Source organism: Hyla sarda, chromosome 6 (genome assembly GCF_029499605.1).
Source record: "Hyla sarda isolate aHylSar1 chromosome 6, aHylSar1.hap1, whole genome shotgun sequence".
NCBI classification, from domain to species: domain Eukaryota; kingdom Metazoa; phylum Chordata; class Amphibia; order Anura; family Hylidae; genus Hyla; species Hyla sarda.
In genome coordinates this window covers 301,537,176-301,563,478 of record NC_079194.1, presented here as the reverse complement: position 1 = coordinate 301,563,478, position 26,303 = coordinate 301,537,176, and the positions used below count along the sequence as shown (strand labels likewise).

The 26,303-nt window shown below is 45.1% G+C and overlaps 1 protein-coding gene across 3 annotated transcripts in view; it reads right to left on the bottom strand.

The window, feature by feature from the left end:
• NELL1 (neural EGFL like 1) overlaps positions 1 to 26,303 on the bottom strand; it is a gene marked incomplete in the record, with an annotated part of 690,696 nt that overhangs the window by 513,305 nt on the left and 151,088 nt on the right. For all 3 annotated transcript variants that reach the window (XM_056527924.1, XM_056527922.1, XM_056527925.1), the window contains 1 exon segment: positions 7,316 to 7,466. In XM_056527924.1, coding sequence (XP_056383899.1) covers positions 7,316 to 7,466 — 151 coding nt within the window.

Here is a 26,303-nt window from a genome sequence, read left to right as displayed (position 1 = left end):
AGGCAAAGGTCACACATGGTAGGCACCCTGGTTGGGAAACACTGGTATAGGTAGAGATCACCCATGGTGGGCATCCTGGTTGAGAAACACTGCTATAGGCATAGGTAGCTCATAGTAGACACCCTGGTTGGGAAAACAGTTGTATAGGCATAGGTCACCCATGGTAGGCATCCTGGTTGCCAAACACTGGTAAAGGCATAGATCACCAATGGTAGGCACCCTAGTCAGGAAACAATGGTATAGGTAGAGATCACTCATGGTAAGCTCCCTGGTTGCAAAACACTGTTATAGGCAAAGGTCACCCATGGTAGGCACCCTGGTTGAGAAACACTGGTATAGGCAAAGGTCACTCATGGTAGGCACCCTGGTTGAGAAACACTGGTATAGGCAAAGGTCACTCATGGTAGGCATCCTGGTTGAGAAACACTGGTATAGGCAAAGGTCACTCATGGTAGGCATCCTGGTTGAGAAACACTGGTATAGGCAAAGGTCACTCATGGTAGGCACCCTGGTTGAGAAACACTGGTATAGGCAAAGGTCACTCATGGTAGGCATCCTGGTTGAGAAACATTGGTATAGGCAAAGGTCACTCATGGTAGGCATCCTGGTTGAGAAACACTGGTATAGGTCATTCATGGTAGGCATCCTGGTTGGGAAACACTGGTATAGGTCATTCATGGTAGGCAGCCTGGTTGGGAAACCCTGGTATAGGTAAAGGTCACCCATGGTAGGCATCCTAGTTGAGGAACACTGGTATAGGTCAACCATCGTAGGCATCCTGGTTGAGAAACACTGGAATAGGTAGAGATCACCCATGGTGGGGATCCTGGTTGAGAAACACTGGTGTAGGCAAAGGTCACACATGGTAGGCACCCTGGTTGGGAAACACTGGTATAGGTAGAGATCACCCATGGTGGGCATCCTGGTTGAGAAACACTGCTATAGGCATAGGTAGCTCATAGTAGACACCCTGGTTGGGAAAACAGTTGTATAGGCATAGGTCACCCATGGTAGGCATCCTGGTTGCCAAACACTGGTAAAGGCATAGATCACCAATGGTAGGCACCCTAGGAAACACTGGTATAGGTAGAGATCACTCATGGTAAGTTCCCTGGTTGCAAAACACTTATAGGCAAAGGTCACCCATGGTAGGCACCCTGGTTGAGAAACACTGGTATAGGCAAAGGTCACTCATGGTAGGCACCCTGGTTGAGAAACACTGGTATAGGCAAAGGTCACTCATGGTAGGCATCCTGGTTGAGAAACATTGGTATAGGCAAAGGTCACTCATGGTAGGCTTCCTGGTTGAGAAACACTGGTATAGGCAAAGGTCACTCATGGTAGGCACCCTGGTTGGGAAACACTGGCCTATAGAGGGGAATATCGGAGCCTTCCTGTCATATGTATTTCTAAGATGGAAGGCTCAAGCATCATGTGAACAAAGCCTTATACAGAATTTGATTCGGTGAAGCTACCAACATGGAGAGTGAGAGTTTCCCTCCATGGTTGGGGAAGTTTTGTGCTGTAACGTCTCGTGACTTGCGGGCCGCCACGTGTTTCCAGATGATTGGCGTCGGCCACGTGTTATTTGTATTACCTGTACTCTCCAGAACACAAGATTGTGTTTTTTTCCATAGACAAACAGGTGCTATTATTTCACTTTTACTTTTCTTCCTGAAGCTAGAGCGGATTTAGTGTTTTTTCTGCTTTACTTCCCTTGTATCCTTTATGTACTAGTTATAGAAAAAAGCACAAATTATACATCGTCAGGGAACAAAGTGGCACTCTAAAGCCTGGCGCATTTTATTTGGAGAAAAAGATGAAAACCGCCGGAACATGAGAGAGATTCAGCTGCATTATCATCCAAGATCAAACCCAAGGAGCAGCGTGATGAGCGGAGACCGTTACCGACTGCACAAACAACCCAGCGGGGGAGGAACACGGGGGGCAGCGACACATAATATATATTATACATACTCCGGGGTGCCACAGGAGGCTGCACCACATTGAGGAGCTCACAAGTCATGGAACGTGGACAATAGGAGATGGATGGAGGTGGTCACATGACCCGCGGACAGCATCTCACAGATGGAGCCATCAAGGAATATGGATAATATTTATGTGTTAGAGCAGTGTTATCCCAAAAATTGTGCCTCCAGCTGCTGCAAAACTACAACTTCTAGCATGCACTCCCCTATCCTCGCATTCACTAATATATGTGTTCTGCAGGGGGACACTTGCCCGACCCTTCTCTCCTCGGACATCCAGACTCAACAGAAGTCGAGAGGCCATCGTACACATAGCAGTGTTTCCCAACCAGGATGCCTCCAGCTGTTGCAAAACTCCCCATCCCCACCTACACTAGTACATGTATTCTGCAGGGGGACACTTGTCCGACCCTTCTCTCCTCTGACATCCAGAGTCAACAAAGAGTCAAGAGGCCATCATACACATAGATCAGTGTTTTCCAACCAGGAAGCCGCCAGCTGTTGCAAAACTACAACTTCCAGCATGCACTCCCCATCCCCACATACACTAGCACATGTATTCTGCAGGGGGACACTTGCCCAACCCTTCTCTTCTCTGACATCCAGAGTCAACAAAGACTCAAGAGGCCATCGTACACATAGATCAGTTTTCCAAATGGTGTATCTCCAGCTGTTGCAAAACTACACCTCCTAGCATGCCCAGACAGCCGTTGGCTGTCTGGGCATGCTGGGATTTGTAGTTTTGCAACAGCTGGAGATACACCATTTGGAAAACACTTTATTACAGACAAGTATCCAAAAAGCAGACCTCAGGAAGGATCTCTGCAAACCTGATATCTAGGAAACGTAGTAGCCACAGAATATCAGATCGGCGAGGTCTCTGGCGATCGGTAGTGATGCAAACGGCGGTTCCATTGGTGCCGGTGGAAAAATGTAAATTCAGGCAAAAAATCCAGGAATAGATATAGAAGAAAAACGGGGAAAGTCCAGCGCTTGACTCAGGAATGATTCTTTTATTAATACGCCAAAATAGAACTACAGGAACACGATAGAAGTGACGCGTTTTAGCTTGCACTAGAAAGCCTTAATCATTATTGACTAAGGCTTTCTAGTGCAAGCCAAAACGCGTCACTTATGTTCCTGTAGGTCTACTTTGACATATTAATAAAAGAATCGTTCCTGAATCAAGCGCTGGACTTTCCCCGTTTTTCTTCTACATTTTGGACGATGTCCACGTCAGGTCCGTGCGTCTTTGACAGGGTGAGCTGTAACGTATTTGCTCAGGAATAAATATACGGACCTAATTTCATCTACAAAACAGCGCCACGCCTGTCCTTAGGTTGTGTGTGGTATTGCAACTTGGCTCCATTCCCTTCAATGGTACTGAGCTGCAATACCACATCCAACCTGAGGACAGGGGTGGCGCTGTTTATTGAAGAAATTTGCTCCGTTTGCTCTGATGCTCTGTAGCAGAGATCTAACCCGAAACTTACCTAATGCAAACTATGCCCCAGACCGCTATAGCTATACCCCTGCTCTTTGGGCTATGTAACCCCTTGTATCTAGTGTTCATGGCATCTATTAATGGCATGTAAATGCTGCCCTGCAATGTTACTGGGTAACAGTAGCAAAAGATTATAATTATGGCCTCAGCCCCTGTTGCTTTCATGACACACTGAATCCATTATCCCCCATCACTGCCCTCATTCTCATTACTAGTTGCCACTTATCTCTGAGACTCCTTTAACCTTGCAATCAGACAGGACTTTTAAGGCAGTGTTTTCCAAACCATGTGTCTCCAGCTGTTGCAAAACTGCAACTCCCCGCATGCCAGGACAGTCTAAGGCTGTTCGGGCATGCTGGGAGGAGTAGTTTTGCAACAGGTGGAGACACATTGTTTGAAAAACACTGTTTTAAGTTGCAATGTTGCAGGATAAATGTGATGCTTTTATACAATGTTGCAGGATAGATGTGATGCTTTTATACTATGTTGCAGGATAGATGTGATGCTTTTATACTATGTTGCAGGATAGATGTGATGCTTTTATACTATGGTGCAGGATAGATGTGATGCTTTTATACTATGTTGCAGGATAGATGTGATGCTTTTATACAATGTTGCAGGATAGATGTGATGCTTTTATACAATGTTGCAGGATAGATGTGATGCTTTTATACAATGTTGCAGGATAGATGTGATGCTTTTATACAATGTTGCAGGATAGATGTGATGCTTTTATACTCTGTTGCAGGATAGATGTGATGCTTTTATACTATGTTGCAGGATAGATGTGATGCTTTTATACAATGTTGCAGGATAGATGTGATGCTTTTATACTATGTTGCAGGATAGATGTGATGCTTTTATACTATGTTGCAGGATAGATGTGATGCTTTTATACTATGTTGCAGGATAGATGTGATGCTTTTATACTATGTTGCAGGATAGATGTGATGCCTTTATACTATGTTGCAGGATAGATGTGATGCCTTTATACAATGTTGCAGGATAGATGTGATGCTTTCATACAATGTTGCAGGATAGATGTGATGCTTTATACTATGTTGCAGGATAGATGTGATGCTTTTATACTATGTTGCAGGATAGATGTGATGCTTTTATACTATGTTGCAGGATAGATGTGATGCTTTTATACAATGTTGCAGGATAGATGTGATGCTTTTATACTATGTTGCAGGATAGATGTGATGCTTTATACTATGTTGCAGGATAGATGTGATGCTTTTATACTATGTTGCAGGATAGATGTGATACTTTTATACTATGTTGCAGGATAGATGTGATACTTTTATACTATGTTGCAGGATAGATGTGATGCCTTTATGTTGCAGGATAGATGTGATGCTTTATACTATGTTGCAGGATAGATGTGATGCTTTTATACTATGTTGCAGGATAGATGTGATGCTTTATACTATGTTGCAGGATAGATGTGATGCTTTTATACTATGTTGCAGGATAGATGTGATGCTTTATACTATGTTGCAGGATAGATGTGATGCTTTTATACTATGTTGCAGGATAGATGTGATGCCTTTATACTATGTTGTAGGATAGATGTGATGCTTTTATACTATGGTGCAGGATAGATGTGATGCTTTTATACTATGGTGCAGGATAGATGTGATGCTTTTATACAATGTTGCAGGATAGATGTGATGCTTTTATACAATGTTGCAGGATAGATGTGATGCTTTTATACAATGTTGCAGGATAGATGTGATGCTTTTATACTATGTTGCAGGATAGATGTGATGCTTTTATACTATGTTGCAGGATAGATGTGATGCTTTATACTATGTTGCAGGATAGATGTGATGCTTTTATACTATGTTGCAGGATAGATGTGATGCTTTTATACAATGTTGCAGGATAGATGTGATACTTTTATACTATGTTGCAGGATAGATGTGATGCTTTCAAACAATGTTCCAAAATAGATATATCCAGCATAGAATACACAAAGGTGTTTGGAGTTGACACGAGTTGGAATCCATTCATTGCAGCTTGTTGCAGCGGCTCCGTCACACGGGGAGCCATATGGACAGGTCGGCACAGGTGACTGTATCAGAGCAGTATAATCCGTACAGCGTAACAAGTCCCAGAGCGCGTACAGTCACAATAGAGAAGTGGCGATGCTAATGAGCCTGGGGGGCGCTGCGCCGCAGGAACACATCACACGGATGCAGATTTTCCTCTATTTATAAAGACCGACAATAGTTCAAAATAAGTGAAATGAAATCCAGCTGAGTAGATTTCCAATTACAATTACATCTGCTCTTTGCATTTTAATTTGAAAAGGAAAATGGAACCAGGATTTCAGAGAATAAACACCCAGAAACTTAAAGGGGTACTCCGTCCGCAGACATCTTATCCCCCATCCAAAAGGAATGGGACCCCGGCGATCTCCGTGCAGCACCTGTGCCGCATTCTAAACACTTTATTTAGAGCACTAGGGATCCAGGGCAGGAGATGTCACACCACGCCCCCTCATTATGTCACGCCCCTTCCATTAATGTCTATGGGAGGGGGCGTGACGCCCGTCACGCCCCCTCCCATAGACATGAATGGAAGGGGCATGGCGTGGCTTAACATCTCCGTCTCAGGAGCAACACCCCGCACAGAATGCCGGGTGCTGCACAGAGATCGCGGGGGGACCCCAGCTTTAGGGCCCCTACGATCAGACATCTTATCCCCTATCCTATTGATACGGGATAAGAGGTCTAAGGTCGGAATACCCCTTTAAAGAAGTTGTCCAAGGATCTGTCCTCTTCGACACAAACTGATAGCTTTTAGCTTATATATGGATAAAACACCAGCATCAGCAGAGAGCACTGTGGTCAGACAGAAAGGAAATTCAAAAAGAAAAGAACTTCCTGTGGAGCATACAGCAACTGATGAGTACTGAAAGGATTAAGATATTTAAATAGAAGTTATTCACAAATCTATTTAACAAAAATGTTTTATATCCCTTTAAAGGAGTACTCCTGTGCCCCAGCCTTCGTGACATCCAGTTCAGAAGGATTGGAGCCACCTCCATTGATGTCTATGGGAGGGGGCGTGACAACGTCACGCCACCTACCATAGACATCAATGGAGAGGGCCCAATGGGCCTAACAAGGGGCTTAGACCTTCTTCAGTTATGGCATGGAGAACCCTCTTCTCTCCTCAGTTTACACCACTGACCATCATGAAATACAACCCAACAGAGAAGATCTTTATAGAATTACATCCCGACAAGTTACAAATGCACATCCTCAGGTGACCCTCGACAGGCTTAAAAGGGGTTATCCAGGAAAAAAAACTTTTCTTATATATATCAACTGGCTCCAGAAAGTTAAACAGTTTTGTAAATTACTTCTATAAAAAAAAAATCTTAATCCTTTCAGTACTTATGAGCTGCTGAAGCAGAGTTGTTCTTTTCTGTCTAAGTGCTCTCTGAAGACACCTGTCTCAGGAACCGCCCAGTTTAGAAGCAATTCCCCATAGCAAACCTCTTCTACTCTGTGCAGTTCCCGAGACAAGCAGAGATGGCAGCAGAGAGCACTTTTGCCAGACAGAAAACAACAACTCAACTTCAGCAGCTGATAATTATTGAAAGGATTAAGATTTTTATAATTGAAGTAATTTACAAATCTGTTTAACTTTCTGGAGCCAGTTGATATAAAAAATAAAGTTTTTTCCTGGAATACCCCTTTAAGTTACCAACACACACGTGAATTATCTATGGACATTCTGGACTTTTCCATTGCCCCTTCCCCGTCGAAAAAGTAGTAACAGGCAGTAGTCCTGTCCATGGTCCTACCTGTGCTCCATCTCACGTATGGAGAGGATGACCCCAGACGATGACGACCTCTGCTGTATGGAGGCCAGGAAGGTGAACTCGCTTTTATTCCGGAAGAGCTGAATCACCTTTTCTCCGGTGTGCGGCGCCGCGTGGATCTCCCGCTCCACATCTGGAAATACAAAAAGACACAAGATTAAGAACAGGAGGGACGCAAGATGGTGAGAGCAGATAACTGGATTGATACAATATATAACAAAACAAAAAAAAGTCTAGCTGGGGAAGCCATTTGATTTCTACACCCGGCCTGAAGCCCTTAAAGGGCTACTCCGCTGGAATTTTTTTTTAAATCAACTGGTGCCAGAAAGTTAAACATATTTGTAAATTACTTCTATTAAAAAAAAAACGTAATACTTCCAGTACTTATCAGTTGTGTTGTTCTTTCCTGTCTAACCACAGTGCTCTCTGCTGACACCTCTGTCCAAGTCAGGAACTGTCCAGAGCAGGAGAGGTTTGCTATGGGGATTTGCTCCTACTCTGGACAGTTCCTGACATGGACAGAGGTGGCAACAGAGAGCACTGTGGCCAGACTGGAAAGAACTACACAACTTCCTCTGGAGCATACAGCAGCTGATAAGTACTGGAAGGATTAAGATTTTTAAATATTGTAGAATTAATTTATAAATCTGTTTAACTTTCTGGCACCAGTTTATTTAAAAAAAATAATATATATATATATATATATATATATATATATATATATGTTTTCCACTGGAGCACCCCTTTAAATGTCCAAGAATAGGAATGAGGAACGTATATCATATCTACAAACAGTCTCCATTCTTCTATGTAAACTCTTTCTCCTCTTTTCAGGTGGGTACCAGGATGAAGGACCAGAATATAACAAATTCTCGGCAACCCAGACATCCAGCGCGAACTTCGCTCCGTGCCGGATGACTGGCGATACGGGGCAGAGGCTCGTGATGTCACAGTCACGCCTCGCTCGTGACATCAGGGCCATGCCCCCTCAATGCAAGTCTATGGGAGGGGGCATGATGAATGTCACGCCCCCTCCCCTAGACTTGCATTGAGGGGGCGTGGCTGTGACATCACAAGCCTCCGATCCTCTAAACGAACGCCGGGTGCAGCAGGGAGATCGTGGGGGTCCCCCGTGATCAGACATCTTATCTTATAGGGGATAAGATGTCCAGGGGCGGAGTACCCCTTTAAGGGGGCCCCACAGCATATATGTCCCATAAGAAACCAGTATACATATATGGAACATGGGGCCCTGTTGCAGATTTTGCATGGGGGCCCAAAAGCTACAAGTTACGCCTCTAGCAGAAGTGTTATCAACACAATAACAGTTAACATCATAAGAACAGTATAAAAAGATACAAATTCACATGAAACTAAGGCACCCAACCGAATGGGCCTGCAGGACTCGCATTGGGACGCTGCATATTTACTTTCCAAAATTAATTCAGCTTTGTGTATGTGAAACTCTCCTATACGTATGTTCGGCTGATAATAATACTGATTATAAAAGCCCAGGACAGGAAGTGATGTCATTATGGGCATAAAGGAGCAAGTGATCTCCATACATAGGGCTTGTGAGACTTTATCTGGTCCTGCGTTTCCCAACCAGCGTGCCTCCAGCTGTTGCAAAACTACAACTCCCAGCCTTTGGCTGTCCGGGCATTTTGGGAGCTGTAGTTTTGCAACAACTTGGAGGCACTCTGGTTAGAAAACAATGAATGATCTGGTGTTTGGGCGCCGGGGAATGTCGCTCAATGTTCACTTTTTGTACTAAACATTTTGTTTTGATTTTCAACAAAAAAAGAAAAAATTAAACAAATTAACATTGATTTTGTGCATCAATAAAAAAAAACAACAAAAAAAACAGGCCAGATCTTGTTAATAGCAGCATTGTGTGCCCGCGCCGCCCTGTCCAGTGATTACAGCCTTGTGCCCACAGACGTCGATATTCAGCAGATTTCCGGGCCCTCGTCTCCCCATTATTGTGCACAGTAACAATTATGAGTCCACTTCATATCCCTCCTGCAGCAGAAAACCCAAAATCCATTATTCACCCGCATCCAGGAGCAGAAACAATTCTAGACGCTGCACCACCGTGCGATTCATCAAGTGGCTGATAAATAAGGACGCTGGAGCCAAACAGTCCTGAATTATGGTGCAACAATATATACAGACACAAGAATACAAGATTGATTTACATGAGTGTTCCGCCCCATAACCGTGTGTCCTTCACAGATCCCCCCCCATAACAATGTGTCATCTACAGCTCCCCCATAACAGTGTGTCCTCCCCAGATCTGAAGGGGCATAAAGCTGCAAAACACCTATTCATATAAGATTGATTTACATGAGTGTTCCGCCCCATAACCGTGTGTCCTTCACAGATCCCCCCCATAATGTATCATCTACAGCTCCCCCATAACAGTGTGTCCTCCCCAGATCCCCCATAACAGTGTGTAATCTACAGATCCCCCATAGTATTGTGTCCTCCACAGATCCCTCATAGCATTGTGTCCTCCACAGATTCCCCCATAACAGTGTGTCATCTACAGATTCCCCCCAATAACAGTGTGTTCTCCACAGATACTCCCCATAACACTGTGTCCTCCCCAGATCTCCCCAATAACCGTGTGTCCTCTATAGTTCCCCCACCCCATAACAGTGTGTCATCCCCAGATCCCCCAAAACAGGGTCATGCACAGATCCCCTATAAGTGAGTCTTTTACGGGAATTCAGCCAATTCTAATATATAATGTTGGCTGAATTCCCAGCTAGAGTGTCCGGACCAGACAGGAAGACAAGGGATAAGACAATTTGCCCCAAAAGCAGAGGGAAAGCACTAAATATTACAAAAAGGAAGTAAAATAACTTAATTTACTTTTTAAAAAACTATTTATTAGACCGCTGGAAATAGGTTTCAGTGTCCGACTATCCCTTTAAGATCACAGATTTTAACCCTGAAACACAGTTACATTTAGACCATTGCGAGAGAGTCTCAGCTCGCACTTGATTTTTGGAGGTTTTTCCTTGGGACTATGCCCTGACCTATGAATGCAGCTTTGTCCAAAGGCCCCATGCACCTGGCCTATGCCAAAAAATTGGCCAGGGCTGGTATGTGTCGGTGTGCCTTTTATATCACTGTATAGAATAACGCAGCCTAAAATGCTTTTCTACACACGTTAAAGGGGTTCTCCAGGTAAAACATCTTAATTTGCTTAAAGGGGTACTCCACTGGCCAGCGTTCGGAACACACTGTGTGTGTGCGCTGCGGGGGTCGGCCACGCCCCCTTGTGGCATCAGGACATGCCCCCTCAATGCAGACTTGCATGGAGGGGTGTGGCCTGACACAAGGGAGCATGGCCGACCCCTATGGAACACACACAGCGTTTGGAACTAAAATGTTCCAAACGCTGGCCAGTGGAGTACCCCTCTATGCTGGGGGAGAGAAAACAAATGCATAGGAAATGCCCGCACAGTGAGTATGGCCAGTGTTGAGTCTCGGGATGGAGAAGCAGCTTTGACATCCGGAACGATACCATCGAAACAGTCCCGATGGGGGATTGTTGGTAATTTAAAGGACCTATTTTGTCCAACCATCTTGGGAACCTTCAGATCCAAGAAAATGTATCTGGAGAGCTGCTTAGATTGCCTCTGTTTGACGCATACAATGGTAAAAGCTCCAGATAGATCCATCCAATGGAGGCTGGCATCGTGCCGCAGTGTATTGCCAACAAGCCCCATGGATAGGCTATGCCTTTCCTGCTGTGCCCACAACATACATCATACACAACACAACTTCAGAACCGAGCAGAAGAGCAGAGAAAATAACCATCTACCGGAGCCGACCTTGTGTGACCTCAAACTTTGTATCAGTAGCTCCAAATGTTTCCAGTATCTCCTCCTCTCTACTCTCTTAAATTACACAGTTCAGGATGGCGGCTATTCAGTCTTCCAACACTTAGAATCGGCATGTCTATTACCGTGCAGAGAGAATATCTCGACTGCATTCAGCCTTCAAAGTGAATTTAGTCATGCAGTCGCCGCGCTCTTTGTGAAGATCACTAAAATCTTTCAAAATGTCACAAGCAGACGCGATTTTACCGAGGAGCGAAAATCAATGTCTTGTAGCCAAAGCTGAAGTTTCATCCTGTCCCTTTGTATTAAAGTTTTTATGTCATCAGTAAGAATATTAATGCACCAGAAAAAAAAAGGTTTTCTTAAAGTAGAAATTTGTCACTGGCTACGAAAACCCTCAATTTACGCCAACATAGAGGAGATTGGAGAGGTCAATGGTGCCAAGTCTAGACGTCCCGACAACGATAGGATTTCTTGTCTTGCGTTAATGGCAATTTGAAGGGCACAGAGTTGTCAATGCAAAAAGTAACATTGAGACCCATTTTTGGGCTACTACATCATCTCCTATACTTTGGGAAGAAACCATAACCTTTGAGTCCATATTAGAAAAATTGAGAACAACAGAGCCAGCCAATATTTTATAAGGAGGAGGGTTGGCATGGATAGTTTTTAGTTTGTTTGGTAACATTGTGGCCCTTAAGGAAAGCAGGAGCCATGTTCATGGCACCCATGGGGAAGGAAGAATGAGCCAAGATGAGATCTTCCCAAAACCATAGTTCATGGCACCCAAGGGGGAGGGAGAATGAGCCAAGATAAGACCTTCTCAAAGACCATAGTTCATGGCACTCATGGAGAAGGGAGAATGAGCCAAGATGGGAGCTTCATAAAGAACATAGTTCATGGCACACATAGGTAAGGGAGAATGAGCCAAGATGGGACCTTCTCAGAGACCATAGTTCATGCACCCATTGGGGGTGGGTGGGGGGGGGACAATGAACCAAGATGGGACCTTCTCAGAGACCATAGTTCATGCACCCATGGGGGGGGGGGGGCAATGAACCAAGATGGGACCTTCTCAAAGACCATAGTTCATTGCACCCATGGGGAGGGGAGAATGAACAAAGATGGGACTTTCTCAAAGACTGTAGTTCATGGCACCTATTTGGGGGGCCCAAGAAGTGGAGATCTGCAGGGACCCCGTAAGTGTCAGGGGATCATATAGGTGAGTTACAAACATTTTTTTTAATACATCACTCAGTACCTAATCCTGAACATATACATCTAATTTTTATGTGTCTTGCACCTTTATTTTATAATTCCACTTTAAAATTTGCTCACTAGTCTGAATTCCTCTTTCAAGGGAGGGGGTGTGGCCTCACTGTGCAGGTCTCCGCCCCCTCCCTCAGTATGCTGTCTGCTCACATCTCCCCTAGCATTAGCAAAACTACAATTCCCAGCTTGCCCTCACTGACAGTAGCGGGACACAAGCTGACAGTGGGATGTCAATCAATGAAGTGTGTCCATGACATAGGTGATGACACATGGACACAGCAGGACAAGTATGTGTCCAAGCAGACAGGGGGGGGCCAGTTGTATGACTGGCTTTTTCAGTATAAAATGCTGAAAATTTTCTAATGAAAGCAATTGCAAAACCTATTGGTTTCGCTTGCTTTACAACATATCAAAAGTTTTTGTATCAGACAGTGCCCATTTAAAGAATATATATACATATATAAAAAGTTAAATATAAAAATATCTGTCAGCAGAGAGCTGTGTTCCAAAAAGAAAATAATTTCCACTGTAGTATTCAGCAGCTAATAGTGGAAGGATTAAGATTTTTTAATAGAAGTAATCGGAGTACCCCTTTAAAAAAAAAAAAGACAAAAAATAAATCTAAAAAACTAATTTAATAGTAAAGTAGTATATAAAAAAAGAAAATATAAAAATTATAATATAATATAAATAAAAAAATTCAAAAACAAAAATATATATATATATTTTTTTCTTACACAAACACTGACACCTGAAAAATAAAACCAGAATAAGAGGTGATATTTCTCTGAACCATTACTAATATAATCTAATCCTATCGTAATCACAATTCCTCCAGTATTCCCCGTCCCCTATTGTATCGTCACCGGCGCACACATTCGCCCACTCGGTATTATCTCACCCTCCTATGTGAAGCAGCAGACCTTCACGCCTTTCAGCTCCATATTAATATTCTGCGAGTCAGCATAACCCGTGCAGCGCCCCGACTTCTGTTATTCCTGCGCTCCGTACAGCAGAACGCACACAGATTATTTTGTAAACTCCGCTTTTTCCTGCTATTTTTAAATATTAATTTTGTATAAACCTGAAATAAAAAAGAACGAGGGAGGGGGACAAAAATAATGGATGCAAATAAAATGTCAGCGGTGTAATGGGAATGTTGGTTCGTGTGAAATGCGCATTAAATGTCATATGAAAACCGCCATACATTATTCAATCGCAATTAGGCGCCATCTATTTTGTACGACGCTGCTGGTGGAATATGGAGATGAGGCTCTGCAGAAGATTCACCTCCGCGTCGGTCTCCACCGGCTGCAGGGCCGTATCAAGACATGTGACCAGTGAATTATTCTATAAAGCTGCCCGATCCTGGATGATCATGTGATCAGACGGGGCCGTATGTAGAGAAGAAGGGGATGTCCTGATAGGACATAGTGCGCTCACTGCATGTGTGTGTGCATGTGTGTATATATGTGTGTGTGTGTGTGTGTGTGTGTGTGTGTGCGTGCATATTTTGTTTATTATTATTTTCTATAATACATCTTCTAAGTCAATGGGTGGTCCTCTTTTTCTTTTAAGCCATTGGGTGGTCTTCTACATCATTGGTGGTCCTTTTCTTCTAAGCCATTGGGTGGTCTTCTACATCATTGGTGGTCCTTTTCTTCTTTTAAGTCATTGGGTGGTCCTCTTCTTTTAAGTCATTGGGTGGTCTTTTACGTCAATGGGTGGTCCTCTTTTTCTACATCAATGGGTGGTCCTCTTCTTCTAAGTCATTGGGTCCTCTTCTAAGTCATTGGGTGGTCCTCTTCTTCTAAGTCATTGGGTGGTCCTCTTCTTCTAAGTCATTGGGTGGTGGTCCTCTTCTATATCATTACGTGGTCCTCATCTACGTCAATGGGTGGTCCTCTTCTAAGTCATTGGGTGGTCTTCTATGTCATTGGGTGGTCCTCTTCTAAGTCATTGGGTGGTCCTCTTCTTCTAAGTCATTGGGTGGTCCTCTTCTATGTCATTGGGTGGTGGTCCTCTTCTATATCATTACGTGGTCCTCATCTACGTCAATGGGTGGTCCTCTTCTTCTAAGTTACTTAAAGTAGCACTCTAAAAACAGCTTGAAAAACCTAAAATTATATATATGTGATACTATTAAAAATAATACAGGAAAATGTGTATATATATATATATACACATACACACACACACACATATATATATATATTATATATATATACACATACATACATATATATATAAAAATATGTAGATAAAGATATATTTATATTTATAGATCAAAAATTATACAAGTAATATATATATATATTTATTTATTTTTCCTGTTAATGATGGGAGTTGTAGTTTTTCTAGAGTTTTAGCGCTACGGGTTCAGAAGCGCTGAATGACATGATAGTTACTTTGTATTTATACAGCTGAAGGTTTCATGAAGGTTTTTTTCTTCTCAGAATTATATAGAAAATGTTCTTCCTCCTCCGGGAGATGACAAATCAAACAAATATAAATATCAAGCCTCGGAACAAGATGTCGTACGCAGGGAGCGGACAAGAAAACACGTGTTTTATCCCCTTATCTAATCACAATAAATGTAGGGTTTCTGCACGTCCTCCATAAAGTCTCCAGCATTAATCTGGGATTAGAGATGAGTTCTTAAATCCCACGACACTTCTCGATGCAACATGATGTACTCCAGAAATACGTGACTGAGTCTGCAACGACGAGGACATTGTTATCCGGTGCAGAGAGCGGCAACAAGTGCTGCGAGCGGCAACCACCATGCAACCTCTTCGGAACTATTCCATCAGGGATGTAGCAGAGCCGTGTGAACTCATCGACTGCAAAAAAACGGAATATTTACCCCAACTAGCCCCATCCCCCCTCCCGCCACAGGAATGCCCTCGAACACTCCCATGCCTACTTTGGTTGGGGAGGCCTGACTATTACAGTCCGGATCATTAGAATGTCTGACCAAAATTAGGACTGTTGCAAGAAGAGCTCCGTATGCCACAAAAATTCTAATTCGGGCCTCCGCAGAAAGAATCGACGGTCAATCCTTTCTGACGAATCCGCTCGGAAATACATTGCCATCTATGGGGACCGCGCATCCCCGTGCAGTCCTAGCACCGACATGTTCTGCCAGCGTCGGCTGACTGCTGAATGTCAGGACGGAATTTTTCCAGACGGACATTCTGCACAATTTACCAGGTGTGAACAAGAGTCCATGATAATGGAAGTGCATCAGGTAACTATACAGGTTTGCTATTCAGAAAATAGGTGACCACTCTTCTCCGAGCAGCAATGATCACTATACTGGTTGTCACTATAAGACCATGTTCGAAAATACGGATGGACATTCTGCACATTTACTTAAAGGAATACTTCAGTAGAAATTTTTTATTTTTTTTAAATCAACTGGTGCCAGAAAGCTAAAGGGGTACTTATAAGATGCCTGATCGCAGGGGTCCTGCTGCTGGGGACCCCCGTGATCTTCCACGCCGCACCCTTTTAGAATCAGCCCCCGGAGCATGTTCGCTCCGGGTCGGATTACTGGCGATCACGGGGACGGAGCATAGTGACGTCACGTCTCCGCCCCCATGTGACGTCACGCTTCGCCCCCTCAATGCAAGCCTATGGAGGGGGCGTGACAGCTGTCACACCCCCTCAATAGGCTTGCATTGAGGAAGCGGAGCGTGATGTCACACGGGGGCGGAGCCATGACGTCACTATGCTCCGTCCCCGTGATCGCCAGTAATCAGGCGAGCATGCTCCAGGGCTGATTCTAACAGGGTGCGGCGTGGAAGATCACGGGGGTCCCCAGCGGTGGGACCCCCGCAATCAGGCATCTTATCCCCTATCCTTTGGATAGGGGATAAGATGTCTTAGTGTCGAAGTACCCCTTTAAACAGATTTTTAAATTAATTCTATTTAAAAATCTTAATCCTTCCAGTACTTACCAGCAGCTCTATGCTAAACAGGAAGTTCTTTTCTTTTTGAATTTCCTTTCTGTCTGACCACAGTGCTCTTCGCTGACACCTCTGTCCATTTCAGGAACTGTCCAGAGCAGGAATAAATCCCCATAGCAAACCTATCCTGTTCTGGACAGTTCCTGACATGGACAGAGGTGTCAGCAGAGAGCACTGTGGTTAGACAGAAAGGAAATTCAAAAACAATAGAACTTCCTGTGGAGCATACAGCAGCTGATAAGTACTAGTAGGATTAAGATTTTTAAATAAAAGTCATTTATAAATCTGTTTAACAGTATGTTTTCCACTGGAGTGCCCCTTTAATTCAGCAGCACTAGGACCACTCGGAAATGCGCCGTCTCCATAAAAAGTCAATGTGTTTCCAAGCGCAATCCGCAGAAACATTAAAAAGGTTCAATGTCTTTGCAGATGCCAGAAATCCGGATTTTCGCAGCAGAAACTTTTGCTGTGGAAATTCCAAGGTGTGCACAGCGCAGCAGTATCCTTTTAAAATCAATGGGACTCTGCTCCATGTGAACATGGCCCTATCCAGAAGCTGCTAAATAGATAGGAATTACTGGGTCTCCCTGAATCTCTGCAGGACTGAGATAGGTTTAGACCAGTGGTCTCAAACTGTGGCCCTCCAGATGTTGCCAAACTCCCAGCATGCCCAGAAAGCTATAGGCTTTGTACAGGAGCCCCATAGCTTCACCCAAGGACCTTATTGGGCTTCTGGCCAGGTCTAGGACAAAGTCACACTGCAGAATCTAAAGCAGTGTTTGCCAAACCAGTGTGCCTCCAGCTGTTGCAAAACTTCAACTCCCAGCATGCCCGGACAGCCAACGACTGTGTACAAGAGCCCTATAGCTTCAACCTAGGACCTTATTGGGCTTCCGTCCAGGCCTAGGACAAAGTCATACTGCAGAATCTAAAGCAGTGTTTCCCAACCAGTGTGCCTCCAGCTGTTGCAAAACTTCAACTCCAAGCATGCCCGGACAGCCGTTGGCTGTCCGGGCATGCTGGGAGTTGAAGTTTTGCAACATCTGGAGGGCCACTGTTTGAGACCACCACTTTAGACCAAGGAGCGAGGATGTTCCGATTACAGGCGGCCCCCCCGCAGTCTATATACTGGGGTGGACTTTGTATTTCTCTGTTCTTTTAACCTTGAATTGTGCAACTTCTGCATTCAATAAACTTATACAAAAAGAAGAAATCTAATCCGACTGTAAACCCCACAGCCGGCAGACCGGGCTCTCATTCCAATGACTAATGTCTGCACTTCATATATATAAAGGCGTTCTAGGTGCTCAACGTGCGGAAAGTTTGCAGAAGAGAGAAGACAAAGTATATAACAAGTGTTCTGCTCGGGGAATACAATTTGCTGGGGGAAAAAAAAAAACGAAAATAAAATCAATGAGTACAAGAGAACGGCGCCATGACTTACTAACTGCCCCGGCTACAAAAATTATTGATTTTATCAAGTGGTTTTTATGCTTGAAAGGTTTAGTGTAAATTCAGCCTAAAGCATCTGAAGGCGACAAAGTCTTAGAGCAGTAGATGTAATACATCCCCCGTCCTGTAAAGTACAATGGTCTCCTGGGAGGGTGCGCTGCCGAAATTGGGTATCTAAGGCTACGTGTGATAAGGTCTGCTAGAGAAGAAACAGAATAGTGTCCAATAAATACAGCACGGGCTCTCTATGGCAGATATACACAATGTACTCGGGAAGATTTCAGACCCTTTCACTTTTTGTGGCATTTGGTTATGTTACTCGAAATCAAGATTGAAGCATCATGTCTGGAGAAAACTGCCCATCACCTGCCCAATACCATCCCTACAGTGATCATGGTGGGGGCAGCATCATGTCTGGGGGAAACCAGGTACTACCCATCACCTGCCCAATACCATCCCTACAGTGATCATGGTGGGGGCAGCATCATGTATAGAGGAAACCAGGTACTGCCCATCACCTGCCCAATACCATCCCTACAGTGATCATGGTGGGGGCAGCATCATGTCTGGGGGAAACCAGGCACTGCCCATCACCTGCCCAATACCATCCCTACAGTGATCATGGTGGGGGCAGCATCATGTCTGGAGGAAACCAGGCACTGCCCATCACCTGCCCAATACCATCCCTACAGTGATCATGGTGGGGGCAGCATCATGTCTGGAGGAAACCAGGCACTGCCCATCACCTGCCCAATACCATCCCTACAGTGATCATGGTGGGGGCAGCATCATGTCTGGAGGAAACCAGGTACTACCCATCACCTGCCCAATACCATCCCTACAGTGATCATGGTGGGGGCAGCATCATGTATAGAGGAAACCAGGTACTGCCCATCATCTGCCCAATACCATCCCTACAGTGATCATGGTGGGGGCAGCATCATGTCTGGGGGAAACCAGGCACTGCCCATCATCTACCCAATACCATCCCTACAGTGATCATGGTGGGGGCGGCATCATGTCTGGGGGAAACCAGGTACTGCCCATCACCTGCCCAATACCATCTCTACAGTGATCATGGTGGGGGCAGCATCATGTCTGGAGGAAACCAGGCACTGCCCATCACCTGCCCAATACCATCCCTACAGTGATCATGGTGGGGGCAGCATCACATATAGAGGAAACCAGGCACTGCCCATCACCTGCCCAATACCATCCTTACAGTGATCATGGTGGAGGCAGCATCATGTATAGAGGAAACCAGGTACTGCCCATCACCTGCCCAATACCATCCCTACAGTAATCATGGTGGGGGCAGCATCATGTCTGGAGGAAACCAGGCACTGCCCATCACCTGCCCAATACCATCCCTACAGTGATCATGGTGGGGGCAGCATCATGTCTGGAGGAAACCAGGCACTGCCCATCACCTGCCCAATACCATCCCTACAGTGATCATGGTGGGGGCAGCATCATGTATAGAGGAAACCAGGTACTGCCCATCACCTGCCCAATACCATCCCTACAGTGATCATGGTGGGGGCAGCATCATGTCTGGAGGAAACCAGGCACTGCCCATCACCTGCCCAATACCATCCCTACAGTGATCATGGTGGAGGCAGCATCATGTATAGAGGAAACCAGGCACTGCCCATCACCTGCCCAATACCATCCCTACAGTGATCATGGTGGGGGCAGCATCATGTCTGGAGGAAACCAGGCACTGCCCATCACCTGCCCAATACCATCCCTACAGTGATCATGGTGGGGGCAGCATCATGTCTGGAGGAAACCAGGCACTGCCCATCACCTGCCCAATACCATCTCTACAGTGATCATGGTGGGGGCAGCATCATGTATAGAGGAAACCAGGCACTGCCCATCACCTGCCTAATACCATCCCTACAGTGATCATGGTGGGGGGCAGCATCACGTATAGAGGAAACCAGGTACTGCCCATCACCTGCCCAATACCATCTCTACAGTGATCATGGTGGGGGCAGCATCATGTATAGAGGAAACCAGGCACCTCCCATCACCTGCCCAATACCATCCCTACAGTGATCATGGTGGAGGCAGCATCATGGCTGGAGGAAACCAGGCACTGCCCATCACCTGCCCAATACCATCCCTACAGTGATCATGGTGGGGGCAGCATCATGTATAGAGGAAACCAGGCACCTCCCATCACCTGCCCAATACCATCCCTACTGCTCTATAGTACTGTATATGTCCATATGGTGCTTTATCATTAACTGCTTACATGGAGCTTTATAGACACCTCTATAGTACATGTGTGGCAAAGCCACGGGGTGTCTCGGATGCGATGGAGTGGTTTATGAGGCAGATGTTGCAGCCCATGGGCAAGGCGTTATTAACCCCTAAATATTCGTGACGCCAGTGTGTGGTTTTCCCGGTAACCACCCAAACGGTAGTACCGCTATCCCAAGGTTAGGTAGGGCAATAATAGTCAAAAATTAGGTAAGGGTTAACGGTAGCTTTACTGAGGTAGACAGATGAAAATAGTCTTTACAGCTAGGATAGGATCCCAGAGAGGTGGCCAGTAACACAGAAGGTCCTCGCAGCTTGCTGAGACTTGTAGTGACTTTGACAGACTTTAGTTCAGCCACGCTGACTAGAATAGACTTGAACTGGGTTGCAGGTAGTGACAGCAGACATAGACTTGACTTACTGCCATGTGGCTGCAGGTTAGGCTTGAGGCCTCCAGATGTCCTGGACACTGGCTCTGAGACGTCTGGTCTTTACTGTGCCTCAGGATCTGAGAGAGAGAGAGATTGTAATGGCTGCCCCTCTTATAAACGGGGGGGCTGATCCAGAAGCCCATAGGTCAAGCTGAAGGTCACCTGATTAGCTGGTGCTCTCTGGGTAACAAACACATCATGTGAACACATTATCATGTGACTAACTCAAAGGTCCTTAAAGGTCCTTTATACATAACACTATACATAATACATATTATGGAGGAGACACTGCAGGAGGGCCCCTAGGACACAGGGGGACTAGACCTGACAGGGCCTAAGTACTGTACAGGACTATATTCCGTACTGGGACATCACACTTGTATTGCCTTCACTTGTAGACTTCACATTACATAATTTTAAACTAAACTCTATAGAACAATAATTACTGGATGGTTATGGAACATGTTTTGCCAACACTTTGCAGGATCTTGTTACTTTGTATCATCCTCATCTACAACTAATCAGCGAACGGAAACAATTCTAATCTGTGTCACATCTCAATGGCTGATGGAGCATTGAAACGTTGTTACCGTCTTGTTTCTTCCTGTTAAAATTAGCGCCATTACTCATCATTGCCCCTTCCCCATCCTCACCTGAACCTGTTGACTGATCCATCAGAACTAAAACGTAATCCAATTCTATTTTTGTTCGGCTTTGTTGGGGCTGTTTTATTTCTATTGGGTTGTTGTTGTTTCCATTAAGCCGTTTACGATAATGACTCATTCACTAAGAGGAGAAGTGAAATTTACGGCACAATTAAGGGTTTTATTAAGCAGATACTTCAGCAGCTCAAGAAATTCCTATCAGCGGGGAGACACGAGGCACAACCCCCCGCTAATCATGTGACCAGCGAGAGGAGATCTGATCGCTCAATTTTTTTAAACAATTCTTTATGGGGACTGGAATCACCTGTCAAACCCCAACTCTGCAACTATAAACATAACCCCAACACTGAACTTAAAGGAGTACTCCTCCCCTAGACATCTTATCCCCTATCCAAAGGATAGGGGCAAGATGTCTGATCGCGGGGGTCCCGCTGCTGGGGAACCCCGCAATCTCTTCTGTGGCACCCCAGACATCCGGTGCACGGAGCGTACTTCGCTCCATGCCAGATGACTGGCGATGCGGAGGCTCATGACGTCACAGTCACGCCCTGCTTGTGACGTCACGGCCATGCCCCCTCAATGCAAGTCTATGGGAGGGGGGCGTGATGGCCATCACGCCCCCTCCCATAGACTTGCATTGAGGGGGCATGGCCGTGACATCACGAGCCTCCGGCACTGCAACCGACACTCTAAACGAACGCCGGGTGCAGCAGGGAGATTGTGGGGGTCTCCAGCGGAGGGACCCCCGCGATCAGACATCTTATCCCCTATAAAAGAGAGAAGCTGTCAAGGGGTTGGAGTACCCCTTTAACAATAATGCAGATCTGTAACTATAACTCCCTATCAAACGAACACTAATGGCACTGTATATTGTGGAACAGCGTTGTGTCTGCCAAAACATATGAGATTTCAGCTGATCTCTGAAGAGGTACTCCGACACCAGTCACAAAAAGCAATGCTGCATAAGTATATATCACTGCTTACCTATCTGCCCTAGTTCTGAAATTAACAAAAAAATAAATTAATTTATATTGAGCACCTGTAATTCTCTCACTACTTCCTGGCCAAGCTTTTGCTCAGTACTACAATTCCCAGAATGCATTGTTTTTTTCTCCCTCCTCCCACCCAGTCTACTTCACTCCGACAGCACTCCTGCCAATTCCCTGCCAAGAGCTGCTGCAGTCCATAGCAGACTATTTCCCAATCAGTGTTGTATTCATTCCCTGTCTGCTTCTCTGCCTGTGACATTGTTCAGTACAAGGCATGATGCTGTAACCACACCTCATTCTCCCTAAAGGTCCCAATAAAGATACATGTCTACAGCATATGTGTATGACAGGGAGACGATGTAGCTGTAGGGGCAGGTCAGAGGTGATGACATCACTCAGGGGGTTGGGCTATAGCTCAGAGACAAGATGCAGCCACGCCTCCTGAGATGGCAGAGGATGATGTGCTGTCTCTGGTGAGAGGGAGGAGCCAAGGAGCTGCTGAGACAACACCACACTGACCATGAGAGGACTATAAAAATTCCTGTCAGGAGAGAGAGAGAGAAAGGAGCTGCTGAGACAACACCACACTGACAATGAGAGGACTACACAACTTCCTGACGGGGGTGAATCATGCAAAAAAAATACTGAATCCAGAACAATTTGTGATAACACTATAAACACTATATTAGTAATGTAATGTCCCAGTACAGGACACAGTCCTGTACTACCCTTAGGCCCTGTCAGGTTGAGACCCTCAGTGACCTGGGGGCTCCCCTGCAAGGTCTCCCCCTGTTGTTTCCAGAAGGTTGTGTATATCACTTTAATGCCTAGACCAGGCATAGGCAACCTTCGGCACTGCAGATGTTTTGGACTACATCTCCCATGATGCTTTGTCAGCATTTTGGCTGCAAGAGCATCATGGGAGATGTAGTCCAAAACATCTGCAGTGCCGAAGGTTGACTATGCCTGGCCTAGACAGTGTCCTTATGTATAGATAGAGCAGAGGACCTGTGGGAGGTGTCAAGGACCTGTAAGTCTGTCACATGTTCTCCCAGAGAGCACCAGCTTAACCTATGACCCGCAGCTTGACCAATGGGCTTTAGTCCAGCCCCCCACTATATGAAAAGGTGGCTATTACAATTCACTCTCTTAGCTCTTATGCTACCTGATGGAGTACAGCAACCATTAAAGATCTCAGTGCAAGTGATCAGCATCTGGAAGACCCAAAAGCTACAGTCATTCCAGCAAGTCTATGTCTGCTCCCACGGAAACTAGTCAAGTCCTGCATATACAGTGGTCCCTCAACATACGATGGTAATTCGTTCCAAACGAGCCATCGTTTGTCGAATCCATCGTATGTTGAGGGATTCGAGCAATGTAAAGTATAGGAAGCTGTACTCACCTGTCCCCGCCACTGTGGACCGCGTACCGCCACTCCCGATGGTGTCCCCGCCGCACCCGATGGTAACCCCGGGCCTCCGCTGGGCTCTACTGGTCTTCTCCAGTCCTCTGCTGGGCTCTCCTGGTCTTCTCCAGTCCTTTGCTGTCTTCCGCAAGGCCTTGATGGGCCTACGTAGCGACGTCATTACGTCGCTGCATACGCCGTTCCTATTGGATGACGGGACGGCGTGCGCAGCTAGGTATTGACGTCACCGGAGAGGGCCGAGAAGACACCGGAGGACCAGCAATGGACCCGAAGGGCACCCGGAGCATCGTGGAGGGGTAAGTAATACTCACCGCACCACACGGTGAACATTAAGCTGCTATCCGGCAGCAGCTTAAGCATTTTGCGCTGCCGGATAGTACTTAATGCGATGGCCCCGACATAAAAAAGCATCGTATGTCGATGCTGACCGACATGAGATGGCCTCTGAGAGGCCATCGTATGTCGATTTGATCATATGTCAGGGCCATCGTATGTTGGGGGCTAACTGTAGTCAAGTCCAATCTCGAGTCAAGTTAATTACAAGTATACTGGTCTAGAAAGCTGCGAGGTCCTGCTGGGTCCTGGCCACCTCTCTGGAAATTCTGGCCTTAGCTGTGAAGATAATTCCATCTGTCCTATACTCAGTAAAGCCTCCGTTTGACCATAGCTGGTTGTGGACTCTCATTTCACTACTAGCAACTGGGATAGCGGAGGAACCGGGCGTGTGGTGTTCCGGAACCCTAAAACCACCCTAGCGTCACAAACACCAGGGGTTAACAACATCTTGCCCCTGGGGTTAATACCATCTGACCCCACCACCTACAACGCTACACCCGTTGCCCTGCCATACACCGGTGCTCCACCACAGTAAGTTATATATCTAGTGGTGATAATTTTATTTAAATACAATTTTCTGGTACAGGAATACCCCTTTTAATACAATGAATAGCCTTTTGATGAACCTTGGTTATTTAACGTAAAACTGTGTGGTTACTGCTATATACATAGGCCGCATATAACAACAGCTGACATCATGGGCGAAATACGGACTCCACCGTCTCACCGGACGCTCTAATATAGATGTAGCCGATATCTCAAGGCAATTGTTCTGTAATTGGTAAAATTAAAAAGTTAATAAAAATTGTTCAAAAAATGACTTCTGGGGCCATTAAAATGCCAAAATACTGCTATATTCCAGAACTTATTTTGGGACATAAATATGCCCCCCCCCCCCAAAAAGTCTAATTTGGGCTAATTCTTGGGCTACAGTATTTGCTGTAGACAAAAAAAAAATAAAAATAAAATCTAAAAATCTAATAAAAAATATTTATAAAAAGCTTAAAAAGGCTTAAACCTGAAATATTTTTATTTAAGACTTTCTTGTTTTGCCTGTAAAAAATGGACTTAAAAGCTGAAACAAAAAATTCTGAATTGAAAAAAAAGCAGGAATAAAGTATAAAAAAGTTTTTCCAGGTTTTCAAAGGGCTTTAATATCTCTAATTTCCCCGACGTGGCTACAATCCCAGCGATTCCTGCTATAAGACTCATGGAAAAAATGTTCCCATTGAAAGTTTGTGCATCAAAAAACCCATTATCCTGCACGCTGCGCACTTTCAGCTCTGCTGCGTTTCGTGTGGGTTATTCCCTGTGTCAGCATTAGGTCAAAATGATCTGTGTTTCCAGTGGCTTCCAATGTATTAAGTGAACAGAGCAATTACTTTCTATTGCCCGTCATATTAGTGTCCTATCAGATCTAAGGCTCCCAGGGCGGCAGCGGCCGCAGACACCTACAGGGGTTAAGGGAACAACCCCTGGAGTGCAGCATAGACTATTATTACAGAATAATGTAGCAGTTCTTGTGCTGTGTGCTTGTGTATGCCTTGTGCTTACCTGTTTTAGCTGATGTGGCAGGCGTTAGCTTTCAGCCATACTTTTTGGAATTCAATCAATAAAATAATATTCTAATTATGTCTACATTTCCCATGAATCCTTTGGCTTTGCAGAGAGAGGGGGTGGAGACTGGAGACTGATCACTGCACCTGGCAATCTAGTTGGTTATCCAGGAAAAAACTTTATCTATATCAACTGGCTCCAGAAAGTTAAAAAGATTTGTTAATTACTTCTATTAAAAAATCTTAATCCTTTCAGTACTTATGAGCTTCTGAAGTTAAGGTTGTTCTTTTCTGCCTAAGTCCTCTCTGATGACACGTGTCTCGGGAACTGCCCAGTTTAGAAGAGGTTTGCTATGGGGATTTACTTCTAAACTGGACGGTTCCCGAGACAGGTGTCATCAGAGAGCACTTAGACAGAAAAGAACAACCTTAACTTCAGAACTTTCTGGAGCCAGTTGATATATATATATACACACACACACACACACACACACACACACACACACACACACACACAAGTTTTTTCCCGGATAACCCCTCTAAGCTGCCAGTTTAACTGATAAAACCAGTGCTTTCCAAACAGTATGTCTCCAGCTGTTGCAAAACTACAACTTCCAGCATGCGTGGACAGCCGAAGGCTGTCCAGGCATGCTGGGATTTGTAGTTTTGAAGCAGCTGGAGAAATACTGTTTGGAAAACACTAGATTAGACTCATAAGTAGGTTGGGGTCAGTTCACATTATGCATT